A 22,798-nucleotide genomic window follows, 5' to 3' on the forward strand; every position below is an offset into this window, starting at 1 on the left:
ACTTGCGATGCACAATATAGCATACAGATCAAAGAAGTCTACCTCCATTGTAATGGTAATACCTTTAATTGCTCTTGTTCCTTGAATTATTTAAGCGCCTCATTAAAATGACATGGGCATTTAAAGGAACATGCACACAAGAAGCTCACATCTCATATGTAGGACCTGCGAATGTGGCCACAAAATCAATCATCATCAGAAATGTAGTTATCTGAGATCGTTCATTGTGTTGTGGTACAAACTGTTTCGTCAATGTTTTTCTCTGTTTTACTCTTCCCTTCGGTCTCTTTGTGTCTGTCTCGAGCTCTTGTTTTCCATTTGTCTGGTCTTAGCCTACTGTCATGAATAAGCTGTGAGTGGAGAGAGGGGAAGGCTGGCTGGTATTGAATCACATGTAAATTCACAGACCTGTGCGCCTCACAGAGAGTGGGAATGCCAAGCAGAACACGCCAGCCAGGGGGGCAGACCATCATATTTATTCAGGGAGGGAGAGCCCATAGATTTGACCTTAACCACACGTTAAGCAGGAGCCAAGAGCCACCTCAAGGCAAAGCATAAATAAGTCACAATGTTGATACTGAGTCTTTCAGTCATAAAGAACAGCCATTATCTAGTCTATTTATATTCCCAATGCAACTGCTAGTCTCAACAGCTGACAACTGTCAAAACCATATGCTAATTTCTAATTGAACATGGTTATGATAATATGGGTTGTGTTACCTACAGGCACTTGAGTTGCATGCAGATAGTTTATACCTCATGCCATACTAGTCTAATCCCTCTCAACCATGGCTGCCCCCAGTTGTCCTCTCCCCCTGAAATTTAAGAAGGTGGTCAAAGCAGGTCAAATATTTTTAGTTGTGCAAATTGTATTGTATCAAAAGGGCAAGGTTATAGTCAAAGAATAGATGCATGGATCTTTTTCTTCCAAATTTGCGTCTGTTGGTGTATAGACATTTAACAATTAGCTACGGGTGAAGGTGCCTCTTAATAATGCTGATGGGGGCATGGTGGTGACTGATTATAACAAAGAATTATATTTTCAATAGTATATTTCTACCACTGTTAGAAAATGAAGATGTATTTTCGGGTTGTGTTTTTTTATTGCATTTGAGTGGTCCTGTATTTTGCCGGTATGTGTGAGGGTTGCAGTTATCCCTGTAGTGTGTATTAAGGAGGATGTTGTAGCCTTGGGGTGTGCTGACAGCGAGATGACCACGCACAAGGCGGCTGTCAATCAGGTCAGCGTGTGCCACGCAGAAATGAGGAAGGCCAGTGCGATCCTCCTGGCGGAATCTCTCCACGGAGACCGCTGCCCTAATTTAAGCCTGTATGCGTGCGCGCGGGGACATTCTACAGCAGTAGTACTCTGCGCTACCCCTCAGATGAAACAGAGCAAGTCCTTCCTCCCGGTGTTCTGTCAGAAGGGACGGGAAGATTATAAACTAGAGACCGCAGCTCAGCTACAACCTTCCTAGTCTAAATAATCCCCCCCTGAACAGTCGTCGATGTAGGATCAGTGTTTCATTTTCCTTAAACAGCCAGCAGACTTTCCCGCTCAGCTGCGAAAGGCTCTCCGGTGGACAGAAGCCGTGCGCTGACAGCCTGCCGCGCTGAGCTGCACTGCAGAAGAGCCCAATCGTGGGCTGTTGCATAATCCTTCTCTGGGCCCCGCTGCTATTTTTGTTCCTGGATACGCGTCTCTGTGAGGTATTTTCTGTGGTGACTCACTTACATCAGTGGGTCTTGTGCTGTGCGCGCAGACGGCAAGACATTCTCTTCACCACGATCGTTTGGCTTTTTCCCCTTGACCCTGGCGAGAGGTCAGCCGTGTCTACAGGGCGATAAGGAATATAGCGGAAATCTGGCCAGATGTGCTGAATTGGAGGCTGTCTGACTGGCAGGTCAGTGAGTGGATGATGTTAAATGTCATTGATGTCTGTGTCCGTTGATGTGCTTTCCAGATGGTGGTGATTCGTTGCACGTTAAAGTGAGTCTTATGTCAGCGCGCAGATCCTTCTGTGAGCTGTGATGTACGGTGTTAGCTTGAAGGGCTGCCGTGTTACTGCCTCTGGGGCTTCGAGGCTGAGCTGTTTCTGTGCCTCTGTAGCTTTGGGGAGAACGAGTGGGTCAGGAAGTGTCAGTCTGTCAGTGGTGTACATGGGGTTAGTGAGTGTGCATGTGTTGTGCGTTTGTGTGTATATATATTTGCGTATGTGTGTATGTGTGTGTGTGTGCGTGTGTATGTGTGTGTGTGTGTACAGTATATGTTGCAAGAATGATGTAATGAATAGTTATCCACTCAAGTCGGGGATATTCTCTGATCTCTCCCATAGCTTGTCACAGATGCTGCAGCAGGGAGCTTGGCCTTAAGATGCTAGTTCCTTTAACAGTGATTTAACTTTTTGTCAAGATTGTCGGACCCCAGCTCCTCTTTCACTGCTGAGACTGAAATGGAAAAGACAGCATTTGCAGAGACAAAGAGATTTTTAAAGGATGTTCCAGTGGTCAAGATGTGGATTTAGTGAAGTGCTCAAATGACAGAGGATGTATTTTTAAGCTGTGGCTCGATCCCTGTTCCATCTCAGCCCTGTGTGTGTGTGTGTGTGTGTGTGTGTGTGTGTGTGTGCGGTTTTTCCGAGCATCTCTGTGGATGCGCTGTGGCTGTTTGTTTGTATTAATAGCCCTCATTCAGGGGGAAACCCGGGAGTGAGGTCAGAATGACCTTGAAAGGACCCCCCCAGCCAAGTTCTCCCACCACGTTCACATTCTATCACCCCATCACCCCGATCTTACACTCCAAACACTTACCGTAACATACACGCACACACACACACACACACAGACATAGATGTCTCCACCCCAACCACGTTTACACACACCCCACTCACGTGCGCACCACACACATATTTCAAACACAGCTGACTGTAACAGAGGATCGTGTACCCCCCCTCTCTCGCACAGACACAACAGTACACACCCCACACTCTCACTGTCTTTACAGCAAACACAAACGTGAACACGAGGACACACACACACACACATAAAGCATAGCAAGAATATCAAGACTCCAGTCTCCCTCCCAGGATCCCACTGATATTGTTTCAGTTTCACACGGGTAATATCACTTTAAACTTTAAATTCGCCAGAGACTGGCTGTATTATGCAACCATTTCATTGCTTTTTCCTTGCTTGATGTAATGTCAGGAGCATATCTGAATGTCCTAATTAAGCAAGTGTGCAGAGGTCTGAACCAGATAGCACCCTTGTTGAAGCCACACCGTCTTTGCTACTGAGTTGATGGAAAAGATTCACACTCCCAGGTGCCTCTGCAGTTACCCTGGACTAAAATATCAACCTTAAGTATGATGGAACCATAGGGACATGTGATTTTCCAACTAATGTTGGATTCATTTCTAAAATCCTGACAGCATAATCTGCGCTTGTCCAGTGTCAGAAGGATCTGCTACAAGGAGAAGAAAGGAAAGAGCCGTGATGCTGTCTTCACTTAGGTTTTTAATGTGAAAGTCTTGCCCTGAAGGGGGGAAATGCAAGGACAATTTCCTCAAAGTTTAAATTATCTTCTCTCATTTAAGGCATTAATCTTTGTACCATTAGAGGAGCAGTCATTTAGCTTCCTAGACCGTATTAAGGTGGTCTGATCATTTTCTGATATATTTGGTGAGGGAAGTCGTCCTAATGATTGCACACACACTCATGGTAATATTCAACCAAATCTTAACCAAATCGTATTCTTCCTGGAAAGGATTTGACTGCCTGCAGCCAACCATTTGCCAGTAAGATTTGTCCAAGTGTCCAGCAGAAACATATTATTAGCTGTTCATTTACTCTAAAAACTGACGAAAGCATCCTTCTAGATGTCCTTGTTCCTCTTAAATGTTATCTCTTCAATACAGAATAAAGATAATGTGTTAGATGGGGTGTGACCTAAAAGGATTCACCTGTGTGGGATGGAGGGAATAAAGGTTGTTCACGTTTCACTCATATAACTGGCCACTCTCTCATCGAGTCAATATCACATACCTAGGGGGATCTGAATGAGTAGTAGTTATCTCAGTATCCATAGCAACTCTACATAAGAAGCGTTCCATCCATTTCGCATGGCTAAGAGAGAGGTGAGTGTTGAGTCCCGAGTGGAGACCTGAATAAACATCCCCTCATTGAGTAGCACCTCGCTGGCTCCCTTACTCCCACATTTAACCATGACATGATAATAAAGCCGAGGGTCTTTCACCGGAGGCTTGCAGAGTCACCCTGAGCGGTTTGTCCTGGAGTCAATGTCAGAACCACAGAGCTGCATGAGCATCCAACACCGTATCGATCCCCTCACACAGCGCTGGTGTTTGGATGAGAAAACAAGTTCCCGGAAGCACAAGTAACGGATCCCTTCTGGATAGAAGACGGCGAGGCCCTCGAGCAGAGGGAGATTCGCTGCGAGAAAGAAAAAAAATACAGAGGGATCCATGAACAGAATAGTGAACGGATCAGGTCCCCGGAACGTTTAATCCCATATTCAATACAGGGTTCATGACACAGTCAGATAGGAACCATAAGCTGCTGGCATTAGTATCCTGTAGCAGTTTTTGTGGGCATATTATGAATAACTTAAGTGATTCAAAAAAGAGAATGTCAAACATGGCTCCGGCAACAGTGCCTATGAATAATCTAGTTTCACAGCTGAGTCACGGATGGCATGCCAGATGGATCGTTTCAATGCAGTGAATTATTATATATGAAGATGGCTGGTAAACAAGTGCGGGAAGAACTGCCCTGTGTGCACTAATAACTTGTTTTTGTCCCTGGTTGTTTTCTTAGCCAGCCAGTTCAAGAGGCGCACCTGACTCCCATGACTCACCGGTTACCAACACTTTCCTCTTCATGAGCAGTTCCTTCCCGTTGTGTTCCGTTCCGGTGAGTCTGCGGTGGGCCTCGGCTCCCTGTCCCATATGACATTTTCATCAGCCCATCAACGGCCATTACTGCACCTGGGTTATCCTCACAAGTATGTGTGTTTCCAGCACAGATGCCAACAAAGCTCCAGTTTCTTTCCTCTTTGGCATCATAGAGAATAGGCCCTGTTTTTGTAACAGAATATGCTTTTTTCCTCTTTTGGAAAAAGACTAGTAATAGGTGCTACTATACAGCATGACTGAGAGTCAGTAGTAAGCATTGGTATACTGTAAGTACAATCGAGGCATATTGTTATTGTTTTGAATTTCTCCTTTATGGTTCATAATCCAGGATGTATTTCTCAAAGATACTGCAAATCTGTTATTTAACATTGGTATACTGCAAGTACATTCTCATAGCCACATATTGCCATTGTTTGTTTTGAATTTATATTTCATGGTTTATAATCCAGGTTATATTTCTCAAAGGAACATGAATGCTTTGTTACTCTCCTTGCTAACTACTCACTACCCACAGCATTTAAAATTAGTACTTTTTATTTCACTTTATTTTCGAAAGATTATGATGTATTGCCCCTAAATCAAATAATTTGTCAACTAGCTATTTTACTTAAATAACAAGTCCTTTCTTATCTCTTTGACTTAATCTGATGTTTAGCTTCATTTAATAGGTTGATAGCTTTTGCTGTTCATTTGTGTTAAAAACATATAAGTACATTTCAGGAGAAAATATTTGTGTCTTAGCTTCAGGATAGACGGATGATAGGGGATGTTTTTTTGCCACATTCTGCGCAGCTGATTTCTTGCAATCTTGAATATGCTATATAAAAATATACATAAAGACTGATTTTATATCTGTACACTGCTGTCGCTGTGTTGCCAGTGGAGGTTGATGTAGCATAACTACATTGAGTCATTTCTCCTCATTGGAAATGAATGCCTTGCGAAGCCTCCCAGAGGGTGTGAGAATGCCGTCTTAGGCGCTGCACCTGTTGGGTTGTGTCATTTGCAACATGTCATGTCCCAGAACAAGTCCCAGCCAGACAGATAGCAGAGTAATGTCATCATGGTTTTACCGAAATATAAAAACTCCCATAGGGGTTGTGGTCATATAGTTATACAACACAGAAAATGAGGCTTTCTCTACAAGGCCTGAGAAGGTTTTTGTAATGTAAATGTCAATATGATTAAATGATGTGCTGGCCTATTCATTCCACTGGCGTTCACACGCAGAGTTTGTTTACCAGGGTACTTGTACCTACTTGCCTTGAATGAATTCTGACTGACGTAGGATAGGGCAGCAATCCTCCATTTAAGTCCTTTCAAAGTATATGGTGAATAAGGAAAACATAATTTTGTGCATTTTTTGTGTGCCTTATGACCAGTTCATCAGACTGATTCTACCACGGCCTGCGCTACTGGGACAGCTGGTGTCAAATAGGATACAAAGACACACTTGTAATCTTCTCATTCAGTGCTATAAAAGAAAAGCACTTTAATGCTCAAATATTTTTTTAAATCCTTCTTTCATTAACTTTCAAGCCACACATAACCGACTGAAAGGAGCTTGATTTTTTTATAAGAAGTTAACTGTGTTTTCTCCCAAAGTGTTTAAAATATGTGGTTATAGACTGAACTTTAATGTGTATTGCATTTGTCACACATTTTGTCAGGTTTTGAAACATTTCTTTCAAAACCTCAAATTGTAGTATATTCACTCTCTTTTTAATTCTCTGTCTTTAGGTCCCACACTAGGCTATATCAGCTCATAGTGGGCCACTGAAGAGGACACGGAGAAGAGGGCCTATTCCTACTCTATATAAAAGAAAACAATGCCAAACCCTAAAAATAGCTAATACCTTTTAGCTCAATTTTGGCAGCATTCCTGGACAAAAATGCTGTTATACTGAGGGCACTGGAGAAGAAGTAATCAAATAAACAACAAAAAGGCACATCCTTCAACCAGGCTGAATGTGATGGTTGGATTTTAGGGGGAGATTGTTCTTACATCTCCTTAACCAGAGACAGTGCTTAAGCAATGTAAAGGACACAGCCTTAACTTATCAGACGGAAACTGGCACTGATGTCATGGAGTCGCTTGAGGGCACTGATAGCTTGAGGTGCTCAAATGAGACTGCGGAGCAGAACACCCAAGCCTCATTTGGAAGCCGAACTCACACCAGTGTAAATGTAAAAGAAAAGACTCTTCAATGTGAGACAGAACAGGGGGGCAGCATTGTCAAAGGCTCACAGGACACGCCTACCTCTGGAACTTCACCACCTCTAGAAATCCAGCAGTTGCAGGTTCCCAACACTAGTGGCCACTATCACCTCTCATCATCACCCAAGTCTGGTGACAGTAGTGATACAGCCTCCGGTGGGGCAACACAGCCATGGCCTTTTGTCAGACAGACTCAGCCATTTGCTTCAAGGAACCTCATGGCTTCTCAATCCTGCGAACAGAATCAAGTCCATTTCAGAAAGAAGATGGCAACTTTCTCAGCCACATCAAGGCAGCTCTATCAACTGGGAATTGGTCAGCTAGCAGAGGGGATGAACAAAAGGGAGCAAAAACCTGGAAAGAAGCCTGGAAAGTACATCTGCCACTACTGTGGTAGAGCTTGCGCCAAGCCTAGTGTCCTGAAAAAGCACATCCGTTCTCACACCGGTGAGAGACCCTACCCATGTATCCCATGTGGGTTCTCCTTTAAGACAAAGAGCAATTTGTACAAACACAGAAAGTCTCACACACATGCCGTTAAAGCTGGCTTGCTGGCATTGTCAGAGAAAGACACTCATCCCTCCGGTGTGGATCAAGAGCTTCTGTCAGTGGAAGGGGAGATGCAGTCGGATGCTGAACAGACTACAGACACAGACGAGGAGGGCTCTGAAGATTTGTTTCTGGACTGCGTCAGCTCATTTGAGGGCACTGAAGGGAAGTGGACAAAAGAGTCACCTGGCATACCGTCTGTAAAGGTGACCACGCCAAGTGCCACCAGAAAAGAAATCATGTCAGCGTCAGGAAAGGTTTCTCTGTCCCGGTTCAGGGAAATGAGAACTTCTCCATCTATGACTGAGGTTGAGCAGGCCGTGGAGTCCTGCACCATCAAGCAGAAACTTGCACTCCGTCTTTCAGAGAAAAGGAGCCAAGAGTCTGAGCATTCTCTGTCCCTCCCCAGCTCCAGCAGTAAGGGGAGCACAGACTCTGGCTATTTCTCTCGCTCAGACAGTGCAGAGCAGCAGGTCAGTCCCCCATGCACAAATGTCAAATCATACCAAGAGATAATGTTTGGGAAATGTTATCGACCTTCTCCCAAACCAAGACAATCAATCACAGTTCAAACCTGCATGACTGACACAAATGACAACAGAACAAGTTTCATGGTCAAGCCAGGCAAGAGTAAGATATCAGAGGAGGGCATCCATATATCCACATACAAGAAGGACTTGGCTGGATTAATCAAACTGGAGTCAAATTGGTCCCATGAAGGTCATGAATCTTCCCAATCAGATCAAATTACCACATTCTATCAGCTTGAGGCTCCCTCAGATACTGCATCCCTTATACGGAGCAACTCCCTGCCAACGTCAACAGCAACAGATCTCTGTATTCCACCGGGACTTCGAAGCAGTAGTTCTTTCGATGAAAGAATGACATCTGATGATGGAATGTATCCTGGCCAAGGGGGGATGAGGAGGCTTATGAGGCAAGCAGCCTTCGAGCTACCATCACATGAGAGCCATGTGGACAGCACTAAAGCAGGGACAGAAATTTCACCTGAAGCTGAGCAGTTATTCACGCATCACAGCTATGTAACAGACCCTGCCACAAGAAAACGCAGAAAGCAAAAGGGTGTCATGGAAGAGGAGGATTCTTCAGGCCAATTTGTCAAATCTGTAGAAATGGTTGACCTTTCAGCAGAATGTGAATCAAAGCAGAATGTGAGTCAAAGCAATGTTATCTCTGTAATTCAGCACACAAACTCTGCCAGCAGATTGGCCTCCGCAGAAAGACATGGTGAGAGTGAGTCTCAGCTCCGGGACAAGCAAGGTCCTCAAATAATGACAGAACAAAGTGACACAAAACCTATCAAGAGAGAGACGCAGATGAATGTTCACCTAAGGTCTGAAGTTGTAAATCAATTCAAGGATATTAGGTCAGTATCACAACCAGGTTCTGAATCGCGCAAATTAACTGGTCAAACTAGCATCCAGGTTCCTGAAATTAGGGTGACCGAAGAACCAGATAGAGCTTCAAAACCTGCTGAGGTCCAGGTCAAGCATCGTGAAAAGCCTGTAGAGGAGTTCCAGTGGCCACAAAGAAGTGAAACCTTGTCTCAGTTTCCAGTTGAGAAACTACCACCCAAGAAGAAAAGAATAAGATTAGCAGATCTTGAGTATTCTTCAGGTGACTCAAGTTTCGAGTCTGCCTGTACAAGTCTCTCCAGGAGTCCAAGTCAAGACAGCAACTTGTCGCACAGCTCAAGCTTCTCTTTGTCTCTTGAAAGAGACGAGACCCTTGTTTCAGCACCCGTTACTAAATTAGATGAGTATGGCAAACCTTTGGAGTTGTTGTCTGTGCCAGGAAGTGGACACACTCTCTCCATACCCAGAGAAAATCGACAGAAGGAAATGAGACGATCTGCTACAGAGGAGGCTCCGTTCATCTCGGCAGCTGAACTCCCAGATTTGCGGAGTAAATCATTTGACTATGGAAGTCTCTCCACATCATCCAGGTCCAGACAGGGTGAGGCCTATGCCAGTGCAGGAGGGCTAAAACAACGCAGAAGAGGTTACCTGGTGAGACAGGCATCATTAAGTGTTGACCCAGAGACATCAACACACGAGAAATGTGTTGATATTTCTGCCAAACCAGACTCAGAGTCCATGTACCATAATTCGACTTCTGTTTCAGATTCCTCTGTAACTAGATTGAGTAAGATCACCACAGACATAGAACACCCAGGTTATATTCAAGCTAGCAGCCCAGAAGGAGCAGTTGTGATGCAGACAGGGGCACCATCCACCCATAAACAAATCTTACATGGCCATGAGACTGTACCATACTCTATGATTCCAAGAAATCTGGCCTCATTCCTGCCAGTGACGTCAGGGCACTTCTGGAAACCTGATCCCCTCCACATTTTCCCTTGGCATCAACTACAAGATCTTCAAACCATACAACTCCACCTGCAGTCAAAAGAGAGCGTTTATTTGCAAGCTAAAGCAGAAATGGACTCAAAGTCCCCAACAGACGATTTGTCTAGGGATCTAAAGAGGGTTTCTTCAACCACTCCTGTACCTTCAGAGGCACACCTAGCACCTGTACCTCCAAACCTTCAATCCCTCCAGTCACCTTCTGCCTCGTTGGTTCCTGTGAGAATCCAAATGCAGGTGCCATCCCATGGGAGCATTACATACTCCAGTCTGTCCCAGATTTTTGACAGCCAAACAAGGAGTATTTGCTCCACTCCAGTGTTTTGTGGGTCTACCTCTCAGGGCTCTTTAGCCAGTATTGCAATGATGCAAGGGATTGGGTTTGACATAACTCAGGTCTCTGGACAACCTAGCGGACTTCTGTACAACCCAGAGCTATCTCCAGCAAGACTTAAGACAGGCATACCTCTGTCCTTGACCTCCAAAACTATCTCAACCACAGAGGCTCCCAGTGGTGGAAGAGCGAAACGGATGCTTTCTCCTGCCAGCAGTATAGACCTCTTTGCGGAGTCAAAGCAGCAGAAACGAGTAAAGGAGGAGAAGATGTATGGTCAAATTGTGGCAGAGCTGAGTGCTGTGGAGCTAGGGAATCCTGACATGCCACATCATAAGGACATTAAGGAGGAGATAACACAAAGGGGAATATCTCCATCTTTGTCAGATATTTCAAGCTGTTCTATGTCTGATGTACAATCCCACCTGCAAGACAAGCTCATGGGATCACCACACAAGTTTCGCTATCCATCTGATGGTGGACCAGAGTCTCCTCAAAATATAGATGTTGATGAACCTGAACAAGATTCTAGACTTGTGTCTGATCAAACACACTCTCTGAGTTTAAGCCAGGAGGTCAGAGGTATGCAGAAGTTGATTGCCAGTCATGGATTTGGTGCTGCTATGCTACTTTCTGATTTTGCCAATGCGCAACTCTTCTCAAAGTTTCCAAGTCTTCACACAACAACATGTGTGAGTTGGTGCTACCTCCATTCTACCAAGCCAACCTGTGCCCTGGCTGCTCCACTGTTTTCAGTATATGCCACATGGTGTGTTAAATCCACTGATCCAAACCCACCCAATGTGGCAACCAAAACAACTTTGGCTCTTCTCCGCACCAAGCAGAAAAAGCACTCAGAGATTTACACTATCGCAGCGATGTATCAACCTGGAATACTTGTTTCTTCTCTCCTCTGGAAGCAGAGGTTTGGAGAGGTAAGCAAAAACAAAGTTATAAGTCAGTCATCATTGTAATCCATTTGACATTTGACACTTATTTGAGGGTGCTTAATACACGTACTCTTATATTCAAGTTACCGAGAAAGCCAGACGCCAGAGACGACGAAATGATGACGTATAAACGGGTTGTGAAGGGCATCAGATCTGGCAATAAAAATGTGTCTGAGGATCACAAGGAGATGGAAACAACACCAAAACAATCAGAACCATCCCGTATCAAAATATTTGAGGGAGGGTGAGCAACCTTTCATCTTCCCTTTGTAATTTACGAAACTCTTGATTTAATTTAATGTGGTACAGACAGAATCATAACCAATGTTTTGTGTATTGAGATCTTATTAGTTCTAATTGTCTTGTCTTCAGTTTTAAGTCCACTGAAGACTATGTGTACGTGCGAGGTCGTGGCCGGGGAAAGTATATCTGTGAGGAGTGCGGAATTCGCTGTAAGAAACCCAGCATGCTGAAGAAGCACATTCGTACTCACACAGACATCAGACCCTATGAGTGCAAATCCTGTCATTTCGCCTTTAAAACTAAAGGTAAGTCCTTCATAATAGGAAGGTTTTTTTTTTGTTTGTTTGGAAAACAAAAATGGTTCAATAACTCTTCCTAATATTTTTAGGAAACCTCACCAAACACATGAAGTCCAAAGCCCATATGAAGAAATGTCTGGAGCTTGGGGTATCCTTCACATCAGTAGACAGTGTAGATGACACTGGTAAGCTGAATAAACACTTTGTATGCTACAAGCTTTAGCAGCCTGGCTAATCCCCTCATAAATATTGATGATGTGGCTTTTGGTTTTCTTCACAGAAGTTGTAAAAGCAGCTCATGTAATACAAGAACACTTACTGCAATGACATTGTTGCGATTGACTGTAAACTGATGTTTCTTTTGTATAATGTGATTCTTACTGGGGTCTTTATCTGCATTCTTTTAGACATTACAGAGGACATCTTGAGGGGAACAGGAAAAACAAGGTCAATCAAGCATCAGTTCTCCGATGTAGATGACTCTGATGGTGCTGATGATGATGGAGATGAGGTGGACGAGGACGAAGATGATGACGACGACGAAGATGGTTCCACTCCGAGAACTCGTTCAAGAAGCACCAGCCCCTTGCCGTGCGTCATCAACTCCCCGCATCTTCCCAGCTACCTCTCCCAGCTCCCCGGCATCCAGGTCCACCCCTCAGCCTCCAGCAGGGAGAGAGACACCCAGATTCGCCACCAAGGGGAGGCCAGCTCAGGCCCAGCAGGCAGCGAGCTGCAGTCTCACTTGAGTGAGCTGAGGCCTGGAGATGACGACAGTGTAGCCATGTCTTTCCGACATGCCTCCACATCCTTCCACTCCAGCACCTCATATCTGCTGTCATTACCCCGAGACCCGTCTCTGATGGCCCAGTGGAGCCCGTCTGTGTCACCTCACCGGAGCCCCTCTCCCAGAGGAAGGGGTGACAGCAGTTCGCCACTAGGAGGCCTGTCGCCCAGAGGGGATTCAGTCTCATTAAGGGCTGTTTCCCCCAAAAGAGACCTCTGCTTCGGGAGGGACGCATCGCCACTCCAACACCTCTCTGCTGGACCCCTGTGTAGGGCCGCGTCCCCGGGGCACGAGGCAGGGGTGAGGCGTGAGCTGTCCCCCCGGGGGCGTCAGCGAGGCATGCTCAGGGCCGTGTCCCCGCGCCGGGGATCCCAGCATAACAGGGCCCCATGGGAACATGGAAGAGGTGCGAGACTGGACACAAGCCCTCACAGACGGTCTGCTACTCTGCCTTCACATGCTGGCATGGAGGTATGTGACATTTTTCATATTGATTATAGTTCACTGCTGACAGCTAGTTCGTTAAATACCATCAAATAAACAAGGTTTGACTGCAAAGTCATTTGTGGATGAAGATAATAAGGTCAGTGGTTCGATGCTTAGTTCTCAAGCCTAATATGGACAAAATAAGTCAAAGTTCAGGCATGAAATAAAGTTACAAATTTCTAGCCTTACCAGTTCAGGGGCCGTATTCACAAAGAATCTTAGGGCTAAAAGTAGCTCATAAGTGGCGAATTTAGGAGAAACTCCTAAAAATAATGGGCGTGTCAGTCTTAAATTTAGGACTCCTATTTTTTTTTACTAAGAGCAATTCACAAAATATTTTATCCCTAAAAGTAGCACCTAAGTCTAGGACACCTTAAAACTCCTCATGAGGACTCCTAAGTCACTAAGACCTATTCACAAAAAGTCTTAAAATGGCTGAAGCCAGACGTAACGTGTTGGAGACAATGAACGACTCTGAATTGTTGAGAAGATATCGTTTAAAACGTGAAGGCATCAACATTTTACTAGAATTAGTGCGGGATGCAATCACGTCTCCAACTATCCGAAACAACCCAATCAGTCCGGAAGTTAAATGTTTGATAACATTAAGATTTTTGGCTACGGGGAAAATGCAACTTTGCAACGCAGACGACTTCAGAATATCGCAATCATCAGTAAGCCTATTCATTCATCAAACAATCACCGCACTCTGTAGACCACACATTGTACAACAGTTTATTCGGTTCCCTATGGACAATCGCCTACTTCAAAGGATCAAGGTCAATTTCATGGCGTTTGCAGGAATGCCCGGTGTCGTGGGTGCCATCGATGGAACACACATTAAAATAATTGCTCCATCCAGAGATGAGGACGTCTTTGTAAACCGCAAAAAGGTACATTGAATTAATACACAGATAGTGTTTGATCCAAATTTCACAATCATGGATATTGTTGCGAAGTGGCCTGGATCTACTCACGATTCGCGCATTTTAATGGAGAGCGCGGTCTGCGCCAGCTTTTTGAGCGGCACCATGTACCTGCTGGATGCCACTTGTTGGGTGACAGTGGCAACCATGCAAGCAGTGGTGGAAGAAGTACTGAAGTTTAGTACTTAAGTAAAAGTACAAGTACCCAGGAAAATGAAAGTAAAAGTAAAAGTAAAAGTACTACATCAACAATCCTACTTAAGTAAAAAGTAAAAAGTACTCAGTTTTAAATTTACTTTAAAAGTAAAAGTAAAAGTACTCACGCAATAGGTTGTCTTTCAATGTCTAGGCTGTGCCATTTTGATAAAGAAATAGCGACTGGTAATAAATGCCTCTACAGATGTCACTACTAGTAATAATAATTATAAGCAACAACATTTGTTAATTGGAAAGGTTGGTGTACTTATTGGGCCTATTGTCTGTAAAACTGTTCACACTCTATTTTATAATTCTGCAGATGACAAATTATCTACCAGGGATTATTTGTAAAGTTAATACCATTAAGCCAAACCAATAAAGACACAATTTTGTATCTTTTAATCTTTTATTTAATTGTAAACGTGTAAAAAATGGAAATATGAAAAACAAATGGAGTTGTTAAACTGGTCAATGCAGAGTTTTATGCTCTATTGATTGCAGAAAAGGAAAAAAAAAACATATTGAGTAACCCAAGACTAGGCATTAAGTTTGCATGCCAGGCAATAACCAGTCAATAAAAAAGGCAAATCTTCACGTTAGCTTGACATTGCTAAACTTCCAGCTTTATCTTACCACTACGTTAAATAAATAATCAAGGTACAATCGTGTTATTTTGATGCTATTGCTGTTTGTCCACATGTATTTTGCTAGATAACAGTATAAAATCATGTCAGTAACCACATACGATATGCAAAAGTCATAGACATTAACTTAGCATAGCAAGAACTCCGAATAACTCGACCTGTTTCTCCAAATTTGAAGGCGAATTTTTGAAGGGTAGCAACTCCTTTTTTGAGGTAGACAGGAAATGCACTGAAACATCCACGAGTTGTTCTTGTGGCCTCTGAACTTGAACATGTCCTCAGATGAGGCTGACTCTCAATCCATGCTGAAAAGTTGTTTGTTAGTCAGGCTGTTTGTCGAATGTTTAAGCAAAACAGGCAAGGCTACCGTAGTGCTGCCAGTGCCAAATACACACTCTGCTGTCATTGGAGCTGATAGAGCCACCTGATTGGCTGAAACGTCCTAAAGCAACGCAATCCATATTTTTGTGTAGGCAACATTTTGGGAAACTATGTTCATAAAATGTAACGAATAACGACACATATTGTAGAAATGTAGCGGAGTAAAAGTATAGATAATAGCTGCAAAATGTAACGAAGTAAAATTAAAAAGTATGCACTATTATTTTTACTTAAGTAAAGTACAGATACGTAAAAATGTAACGAAGTACAGTAACGAAGTAAAAATACTTCGTTACATTCCACCACTGCATGCAAGACATGGCTTTTGACACCCTTCCTCAATCCACAACCGGGAGCACAGTTGAACTACAACATGCAAGTATACGCATGAGGCCTATTTTGGTGACACAATACCTGTAGCCGCGACGGCTCTTTTAAAGTCCACTCCGCAATCTCCATCCTACATTGTGACTGGAGCGCATACCAGCGCTTCTCGCAGTCATCGACAGAGCGACACACGGCAGGGAATGAAGCCTTTATGTTAACACATATGTCCTCCCATGCCTCACGCTTCTTTTTTGTGGTCACCCCACAGCCAAATTTAGCTTTTATAACTCCCTTCCTCTCCAGCACACTCTGGGCCAACATGGACAGTTGGTCCTGGGACCAGTTCGACTTTCTCTTACGTCTCGCCCTCGTTTCGTCCATTATGACAGGAGGACTTAAAGAGCCGTATGGACTGATATTTGAAGTGTTTAAGGGCTGGAAATATGCCGATTACCTAATAGTTTGCAGGGAGCTTTAATTATTACTTCCTTGATTTCATGCAATTTCCGTGTTTTTTTCGGCAATTTCTCTTTCTCTAACGTGCAAAGCGTCATTCACGTTGGATGCACAAACTTGTCATCATGCGTGTGCATTCTGCTAAGTGCACTATCCATAACTATTTAATATGGCTTCATTTGAAGCCTAGGTTATTCTCTTATTTTCTGTTGATTTAGTGGGATCGTGAGGGGGATGTTAGGACTGAGTTTTGAATGAGAGCGCCTGTCAGCAACCAATCACCGTACGCACCGCTTCTAAACTCGTGCATGAGAATGGACGTCATCCATAGCAACGGAGTTTTTATCTTAAGCTTAGGAGTTGGTATTATCCTTAGTATGAGTAGGTCTCAGAGCCGTTGTGAATCACTTTTAAGAAATTACTCCTACGTAAAAGGTTTTAGCGCGAGTTAGGAGCACTCCTAGTGGTAAGATAAAAGGCTTTGTGAATACGGCCCCAGACTCATAATGTTGTTATAATGAATGATTTTTCCTGTCTCTTAGGCACATAAACACAACACTCTACAGACCCTACACCTCCTCAGTGGAGACGTAACCATCAGAGGTCAGCTATCAGGTGGTCACGCTGATTTATTCAGCCACCTACCCCTGCACTCCCAGCAACAGGCCCGGCTTCAGCCCCTGATGCCCGTAGGGGGCATTCAGATGCTGCCTGCCCACGCCCCTGCTGCTGTGATGCCTCAACCCTCGGGCTCCTCCCAACGAAGCGGTCCGATGGAGGAGAGCGGTGCCAGTCCGCCAGGTGCCCTCGCAAAGGACCGAGGACTGGAGCCTCCGGCCCAGCAGGGGGTAACAGCCCTCAGCCCTCAGGACTCCAACTGGAGAGAGGCTGCCCCGAGTAGCAGTGAAACCCAATCAGAGGAGAGTGTCCAAACCTGCACTGAAGCCATCGCCTCTCTCAGGATCACTGCAGCGGACAAGTCCGCTAAGAGCTGAGCTGCACTGCTGTCACACAGAACAATCAGAAGGAGGTAGAGACAGGGAAAGAGGGGAAAGGGATTTTGAACTAAATGAATGGATATGTAGGGAGACAAGTAGATAGATGGAAGGGAATAGGGAGAAAGGGAGTGAGACAGAGTGGAATAATTTCTTTGATGGAATCTTAGGTGCAATATGTGGCAAAAAGAAAAAAAAAATACTTATGCAAACTACCTTGCTTGTTCTTGCACATAATTCATACAACACATGCAGTCATACTCACTTACAGTACATACACACATTAACACTCGTACCTACATTTGATACATCTGTTTGTAAGTCATTTCATTATTGAAAGGCAATGGCAATATTGGGATTTAATCAATTTAAAAGTCCCTACCAGGAGAAAAGGTTCGTAGGTTACTTAAATCATATAATGTTAGATTGGATTCAGTTTTGGTAAACTTTACAAGAATGACTGATGTTTGTGCCTTTGCTATACTGTTTGCCCTATACTGTTTAGGGGAAGCGTACCTATTGAGCACCCATTATATTCCTAACATTGCTTGGTCAAAATGGTTCATCTGAAAAATATACCCTTAAATAACAGTTTTCACTATTATAAATAAAATATCTTAGAAATCCGTGAAGAGGTGGGACTGGGATCACAGACTTAGGTATGTTCAAGTCCAACAGTGTCTATTACCTTTTATATCCACTACATTATTGTTGCGATCATACTTGTGGGTAGACAGATTTATATCAATAATACAGACTCACAAATAGTCAGGAATATAATCTTGAATATACGATTTTAGAATTTACAGCATTTATTTTCATTTTAATTAAAAATCAGTGTGTCGTTGGGTCTGTGGGCTTAATCAGTATGCTTCCCCTACATCAGAGTATTAAAAAAGAAATGGTTGTATACTGTATTGTGTTGATGCACTTGATTAGAATAGCTTGAGTCTGAGAGACATGAGGTCTTAACGCAACTCTGTTTGCACTGGTAGCATTTTTAAAGATTTAAGTGATACAGCTACTATTGCGGATTGCTACGTGATGCAGTTCTTGTTTCATACTTTACGCTGTACTTTTTCTCAGTGTTGTGCAAGACCCTTTATTCAAAACTTTAAGTAGGAAAGGAATCTACAGTATTTGAGTTTATTGCTTGGTCTAAAGAAGCAGATATTGTAACATTATGACAATGCTTTATGAATGAGATTTTTTTTATATCAATCAACCAGTTTAATGCTGCTGTTGGTATTTATATTTTGTGTAGCCAGCTTTCAGACTGGGACTTTGAGGGTGAAGTAACCAGCTAATATCACACAACTGTCTGAGTGAGAGTTCTAGACCGTTGATTTATTTCTTGACTTTTTCAAATTGAAAGATGGTGGTCAGTGTCTCTACACTCAGTTGACCTCAGTCCCTACTGTAACTGGACACACAAGTAGCCAACACCTACCTGAGCATTACATCTTTATGGAAACGGTGTTGCCATACCTGATTCAAATACATATATAACTAGAACAAACAGTATCTCACAAAATGAACATGCATAAGGTTTTACAGTTGACTATTCAAATATACTACATGTATATGACATACGGTCATAATATAGCTCTAAATTATTCTCAATGAATACTTCGTAAACAACTCAGATATGTGTTTTGTATACGTGTGATGCTGGGGAATTTCATTTATCAAGGGATTAACTAAGCACTTTCTCTATTTTTATCACTCCTTAATCACTAAACTGGATTCTTAGAGTTTAGAGTCATATTTCTTAAATCACTGAAAATCATGGAATTTTATGATATTTAACATTCCAGTAAGTGTTCATGTGACATCCCTTTTGTATACATATGATGTGGTCTTGAGATGATCTTCATGCTTATGTCAGCTGATAACTGTACTGTATTTATTTGTTTGTTGTCATATTTGACACAAGGTACAAGGTGAAATTACATATTTAATTCCAGGGGGGAATGTTTTTTATTGTGATCTCTTATATCCAACTTAATTATACATGTACTGTAATAAACTGTACTCATTAATTGTATATGTATGTATACATATATATTTTGGATGTATGCAACTTGATTGTTCATAATATTTGCATCATTGTATTTAATTAACCGTGTCCTTTTATTCAACACATTAAAAAAACAAATGCATTTATTCAACATCAGTATCAAAATATGCATTGATAAAATTGTACCTGTACTTTTCTGCGGCAGGAAACACTGTAACTTGGCTCAATCTTTGTTTAAAAGTAACAATTTAAAACAAGCTCAGTTAGAATTTTTTATTGATTTGAACATTATTTGAACATTGTCACTTTGTTGTGTTTACATGACTACTCAACCTTGGATTGCTATTTTGGTCACTACATTTCAGAAAGTTGATGAACATCTGATAGTCACTTCAGCAGAGCATATAGTACATTCCTGGTAAGTCAGAGGACACTACACCCATCTGTTATGTGAATGAAAGATAATCTTCAATCAAGGTTTTAGATGGCTATTCACAACTAAGACATTCTGAGCTACCGAGATATATCACTGCAGAAGAAGAACTTTCCTTTCTCTTAAAAATCAAAATCATCATTCAATGACACACAGGGGGCAGTCTTACCTTTAGATAAATCTTTGCAGATCTGTGGTAAATGTGATTTGAACGTGGGTGATCTAAAATCGGGGGCTGTTGCATAGTTTGACTTTTCATATAATTAACAAAGGCAGTGACATCTGAGGTAAAAAAAGACATAAATGTGTTCCAGGCAATGTAAATGGACAAGAGCTAGCACAACCTTGAGGCATTCACAAATTAGATCACATTTGATTAGATTCAACTTTATTGTCACTGTGTAGAGAACCGGTACAAGGCCAATGGAATACAGTTAGCATCTAACCAGAAGTGCAAAAGAATAGTATTATTTACAGGTAAGTGGAGATACAAGTAAATTCTACAACATAAGTGATATCTAACAGTATGTTCAGTGTTGTTTACAGTGGTGACCAACATTATATTAAATATGTTATACATAGAAGTGTAGTGAACGTACAGGTGAAGCGGAGCTGGAAAGAGGAGTGTAAATAGAGAGAGTTGGGACTGTCCAGGTGGGTCAGGGCAGGAGTGGAGTGCCGTGGAGATGGCGTCCTCTGTCGACCTGTTGGTGTTGTAGGCAAACTGATGGGGGTCCAGGGAAGTGAGTAGACAGGATTTTGGATATGATAGATCCAGTCTCTCTAAGCACTTTGCAATGATGGGGGGGGTGAATGCCACTGGGTGGAAGTCATTCAGGGCCATAGCTTTGATGTTCTTTGGCACGAGCGCGATGGTAGCGGTCCTGAAGCTTGTGGGGACAACTGCTTGTTCCAAGGACAGATTTGTAAATGTCAGTGGAGAACCTGGCCAACTGCTCTCTGCACATGCTCTAAGCACGCAGCCAGGTATGCCAGCCCGGCCAGCTGCCTTCCATACATTCATCCAGTTCAAGGGGGTGCAAACAGGTGGGTGGTGAGAGAGGCCATTCACCAGGTGAGAGATCCTCTTTTAGGATGACCCCATTGATTGCCTGCATCAAAGTGAGTGAAGAAGTAGTTGAGCTCATCAGGGAGGGAGGCAGAGGTCAGATGAGGCACAGTACCGTAGGTGGTTTGAAGTCTGCACTCCTCGATCGCCTGTTTGTATGTGTGCTCAGCCTGGGAGATTCCCCTTCTCGGGGTTGGCCCTAGCTGAGTTGTAAGGATCGAGATTTACAGACCTGGAGACTGCACTTCTGCTTTTGAGTAGGAGGTGAACCTCTTTGTTCATCCAGGTTTTCTGATTGGGGAATTATTAGTTGTTATTGTTATGGCACTATATAAATAAAATAAAATTGAATAAAATTGAATTGAATGGTTTACCAGAACTGAAAGCCGAGTATATAAGTGTGAAAGTGGCAATCCAAATCATTCACCTTTGGCCATAACAATAAATAAATTCCTCTATGACAACCCCCATGCTAGCTCATTAGCTGTCTACGCATATAGATACATTTGCTGTAGTGTAGTCTCATCTAAGAGCTGTGCAGTGCAAATGGAGAAGGTGATGTTTCTACTACTAACTAGCTGTACTCCTGCTATTTTTTTAAATGATATTACCTGAACTTGCCATAGGATATTAAAATAGAGATATGAGCTGCTTCTTCCACTCACCCAGGCAGAACACACTGTTCCTGTTTCTGTCCCTATAAATGTTGCCACATTATACCAGTAGGCGTCACTAGAGAGTGAATGCTTTACCCCCACAGCAACAAACTGCAGTTTGCTATTCTACATATAGTGTATATTTCTTTTTAAATTACTTTAAATGTTATGTTTCTAGCAAAAATGAATGCAGATTGAACATGGTGCTATATTAAATGTGAAACACCACAACATTGCAATTACAAGATTCTGACAACTCTTTGCAAAATCTCTACAGTTCTATGAACTAAAAGAAGTTGCTGTGATTTTATTTTTAAAGTTTGAAATGTTTTTTGGTTGGTGACTTTTTTCTTTTTCATTTGTAGCAATAACCAAGTCTGTGAGCAGTTGGTGGGGTTTCGAAGACCTCTGCAACCTACATGTCTTAGTTAATAGCTGTTAGTGTTTCTGCATTTTTCTGTGTTTGTGCATGTTGCAAGCCCTTCTCAAGCTTCTTGTTGGGAAGTAATCCACAGTGAGTGCATATCTTGCTTAAATGACAGTAAGTACATAAACTTTGTGTTCACTAATGTTGCACTCCAAATGCTGAAAGCTGCGACAAAGAATGATAGTCAGTCCATCAGAATATGTGATACACTGGTTTAATAAATGCATATACCTCAATGTGTAGACACCCTCAAATGAAATAGCCTCAAAAAATGTCTCAACGCACCATGGACACAAAGCCATAGTCACAGGCAACAGTTAAACAGTAACACTACACCAGACAGTACAGTGACAGAGGAAAAAAGGCCTCTAAATAATGATTTTAGTAAGATACTACTCAAAGAGAAATCATGAGAAATAGAGATAAAATGGTTGTTAGTCCTGTGTATCAAATTTGAATGGGATAAAATAAATCCAGTACAAATCCAGTCACTTCACAGTATGTCACATTCTACCTGAGATTATACACTTACGGCCAAAATTATGGATTACTTCAGCACATACAAAAGTTTGTAGTACCCTGTAGTATCTGATTATGATCTCACAAGCGGTGTTGATGATCTCACATCATGCACTTGCCACGTGACTAAAACCTTTTGTATGCAACAAAGCATTTCATAAGTCCTGGCTTTTAGTAGGGAATAATGTCACTCAAGTTGGATGGATGTTTGACAATTATTTACAAATACCACATATGAAACATCTTCAGATGATCATTTCACACGCAGGAAAGCAAAAGTCCAGTGCCCCAGCAGCCAACCACACGTATATTCTGTAATCAAGTATAATCCTATTATCATGTACACCACAAAACAGTTATGAGTAGACATTCGTTTTCTTGAGGTACGTATACTTCCCCGCTTTTGTGTGTTGTTGTGTATGCATGTGTGTGAGAGAGAAAGTGTGTGTGTGTGTGTGTGTGTGTGCGTATGTATGCGAAAGGGTGGATGTTTGTGTGTGTGTGTGTGTGTGTGTGTGTGTGTGTGTGTGTGTGTGTGTATGTTGGGTTAAAGCGAAGGG

The 22,798-nt window shown here is 42.6% G+C and overlaps 1 protein-coding gene across 2 annotated transcripts; it reads left to right on the top strand.

Annotated features, from left to right (window-relative positions):
- The first annotated feature begins 1,400 nt into the window (after positions 1-1,400).
- On the top strand, positions 1,401-19,261 carry hivep2b (HIVEP zinc finger 2b). 2 transcript variants are annotated; one of them, XM_080849959.1, is made up of 8 exons: positions 1,401-1,904; positions 4,837-4,932; positions 6,675-11,357; positions 11,456-11,616; positions 11,745-11,920; positions 12,004-12,099; positions 12,322-13,172; positions 16,662-19,261. In XM_080849959.1, the coding sequence occupies exons 3-8, from the start codon at positions 7,020-7,022 to the stop codon at positions 17,112-17,114; spliced, it is 6,075 nt and encodes a 2,024-aa protein (XP_080706085.1). In that variant the 5' UTR covers positions 1,401-1,904; positions 4,837-4,932; positions 6,675-7,019; the 3' UTR covers positions 17,115-19,261. The 2 variants fall into 2 exon arrangements, with proteins under 2 accessions (XP_080706085.1, XP_080706086.1); XM_080849960.1 differs by having other exon boundaries at positions 4,841-4,932.
- Positions 19,262-22,798: the final 3,537 nt, after the last annotated feature.

This window comes from Sprattus sprattus, assembly GCF_963457725.1.
Source record: "Sprattus sprattus genome assembly, chromosome: 13".
NCBI classification, from domain to species: Eukaryota; Metazoa; Chordata; class Actinopteri; order Clupeiformes; family Clupeidae; genus Sprattus; species Sprattus sprattus.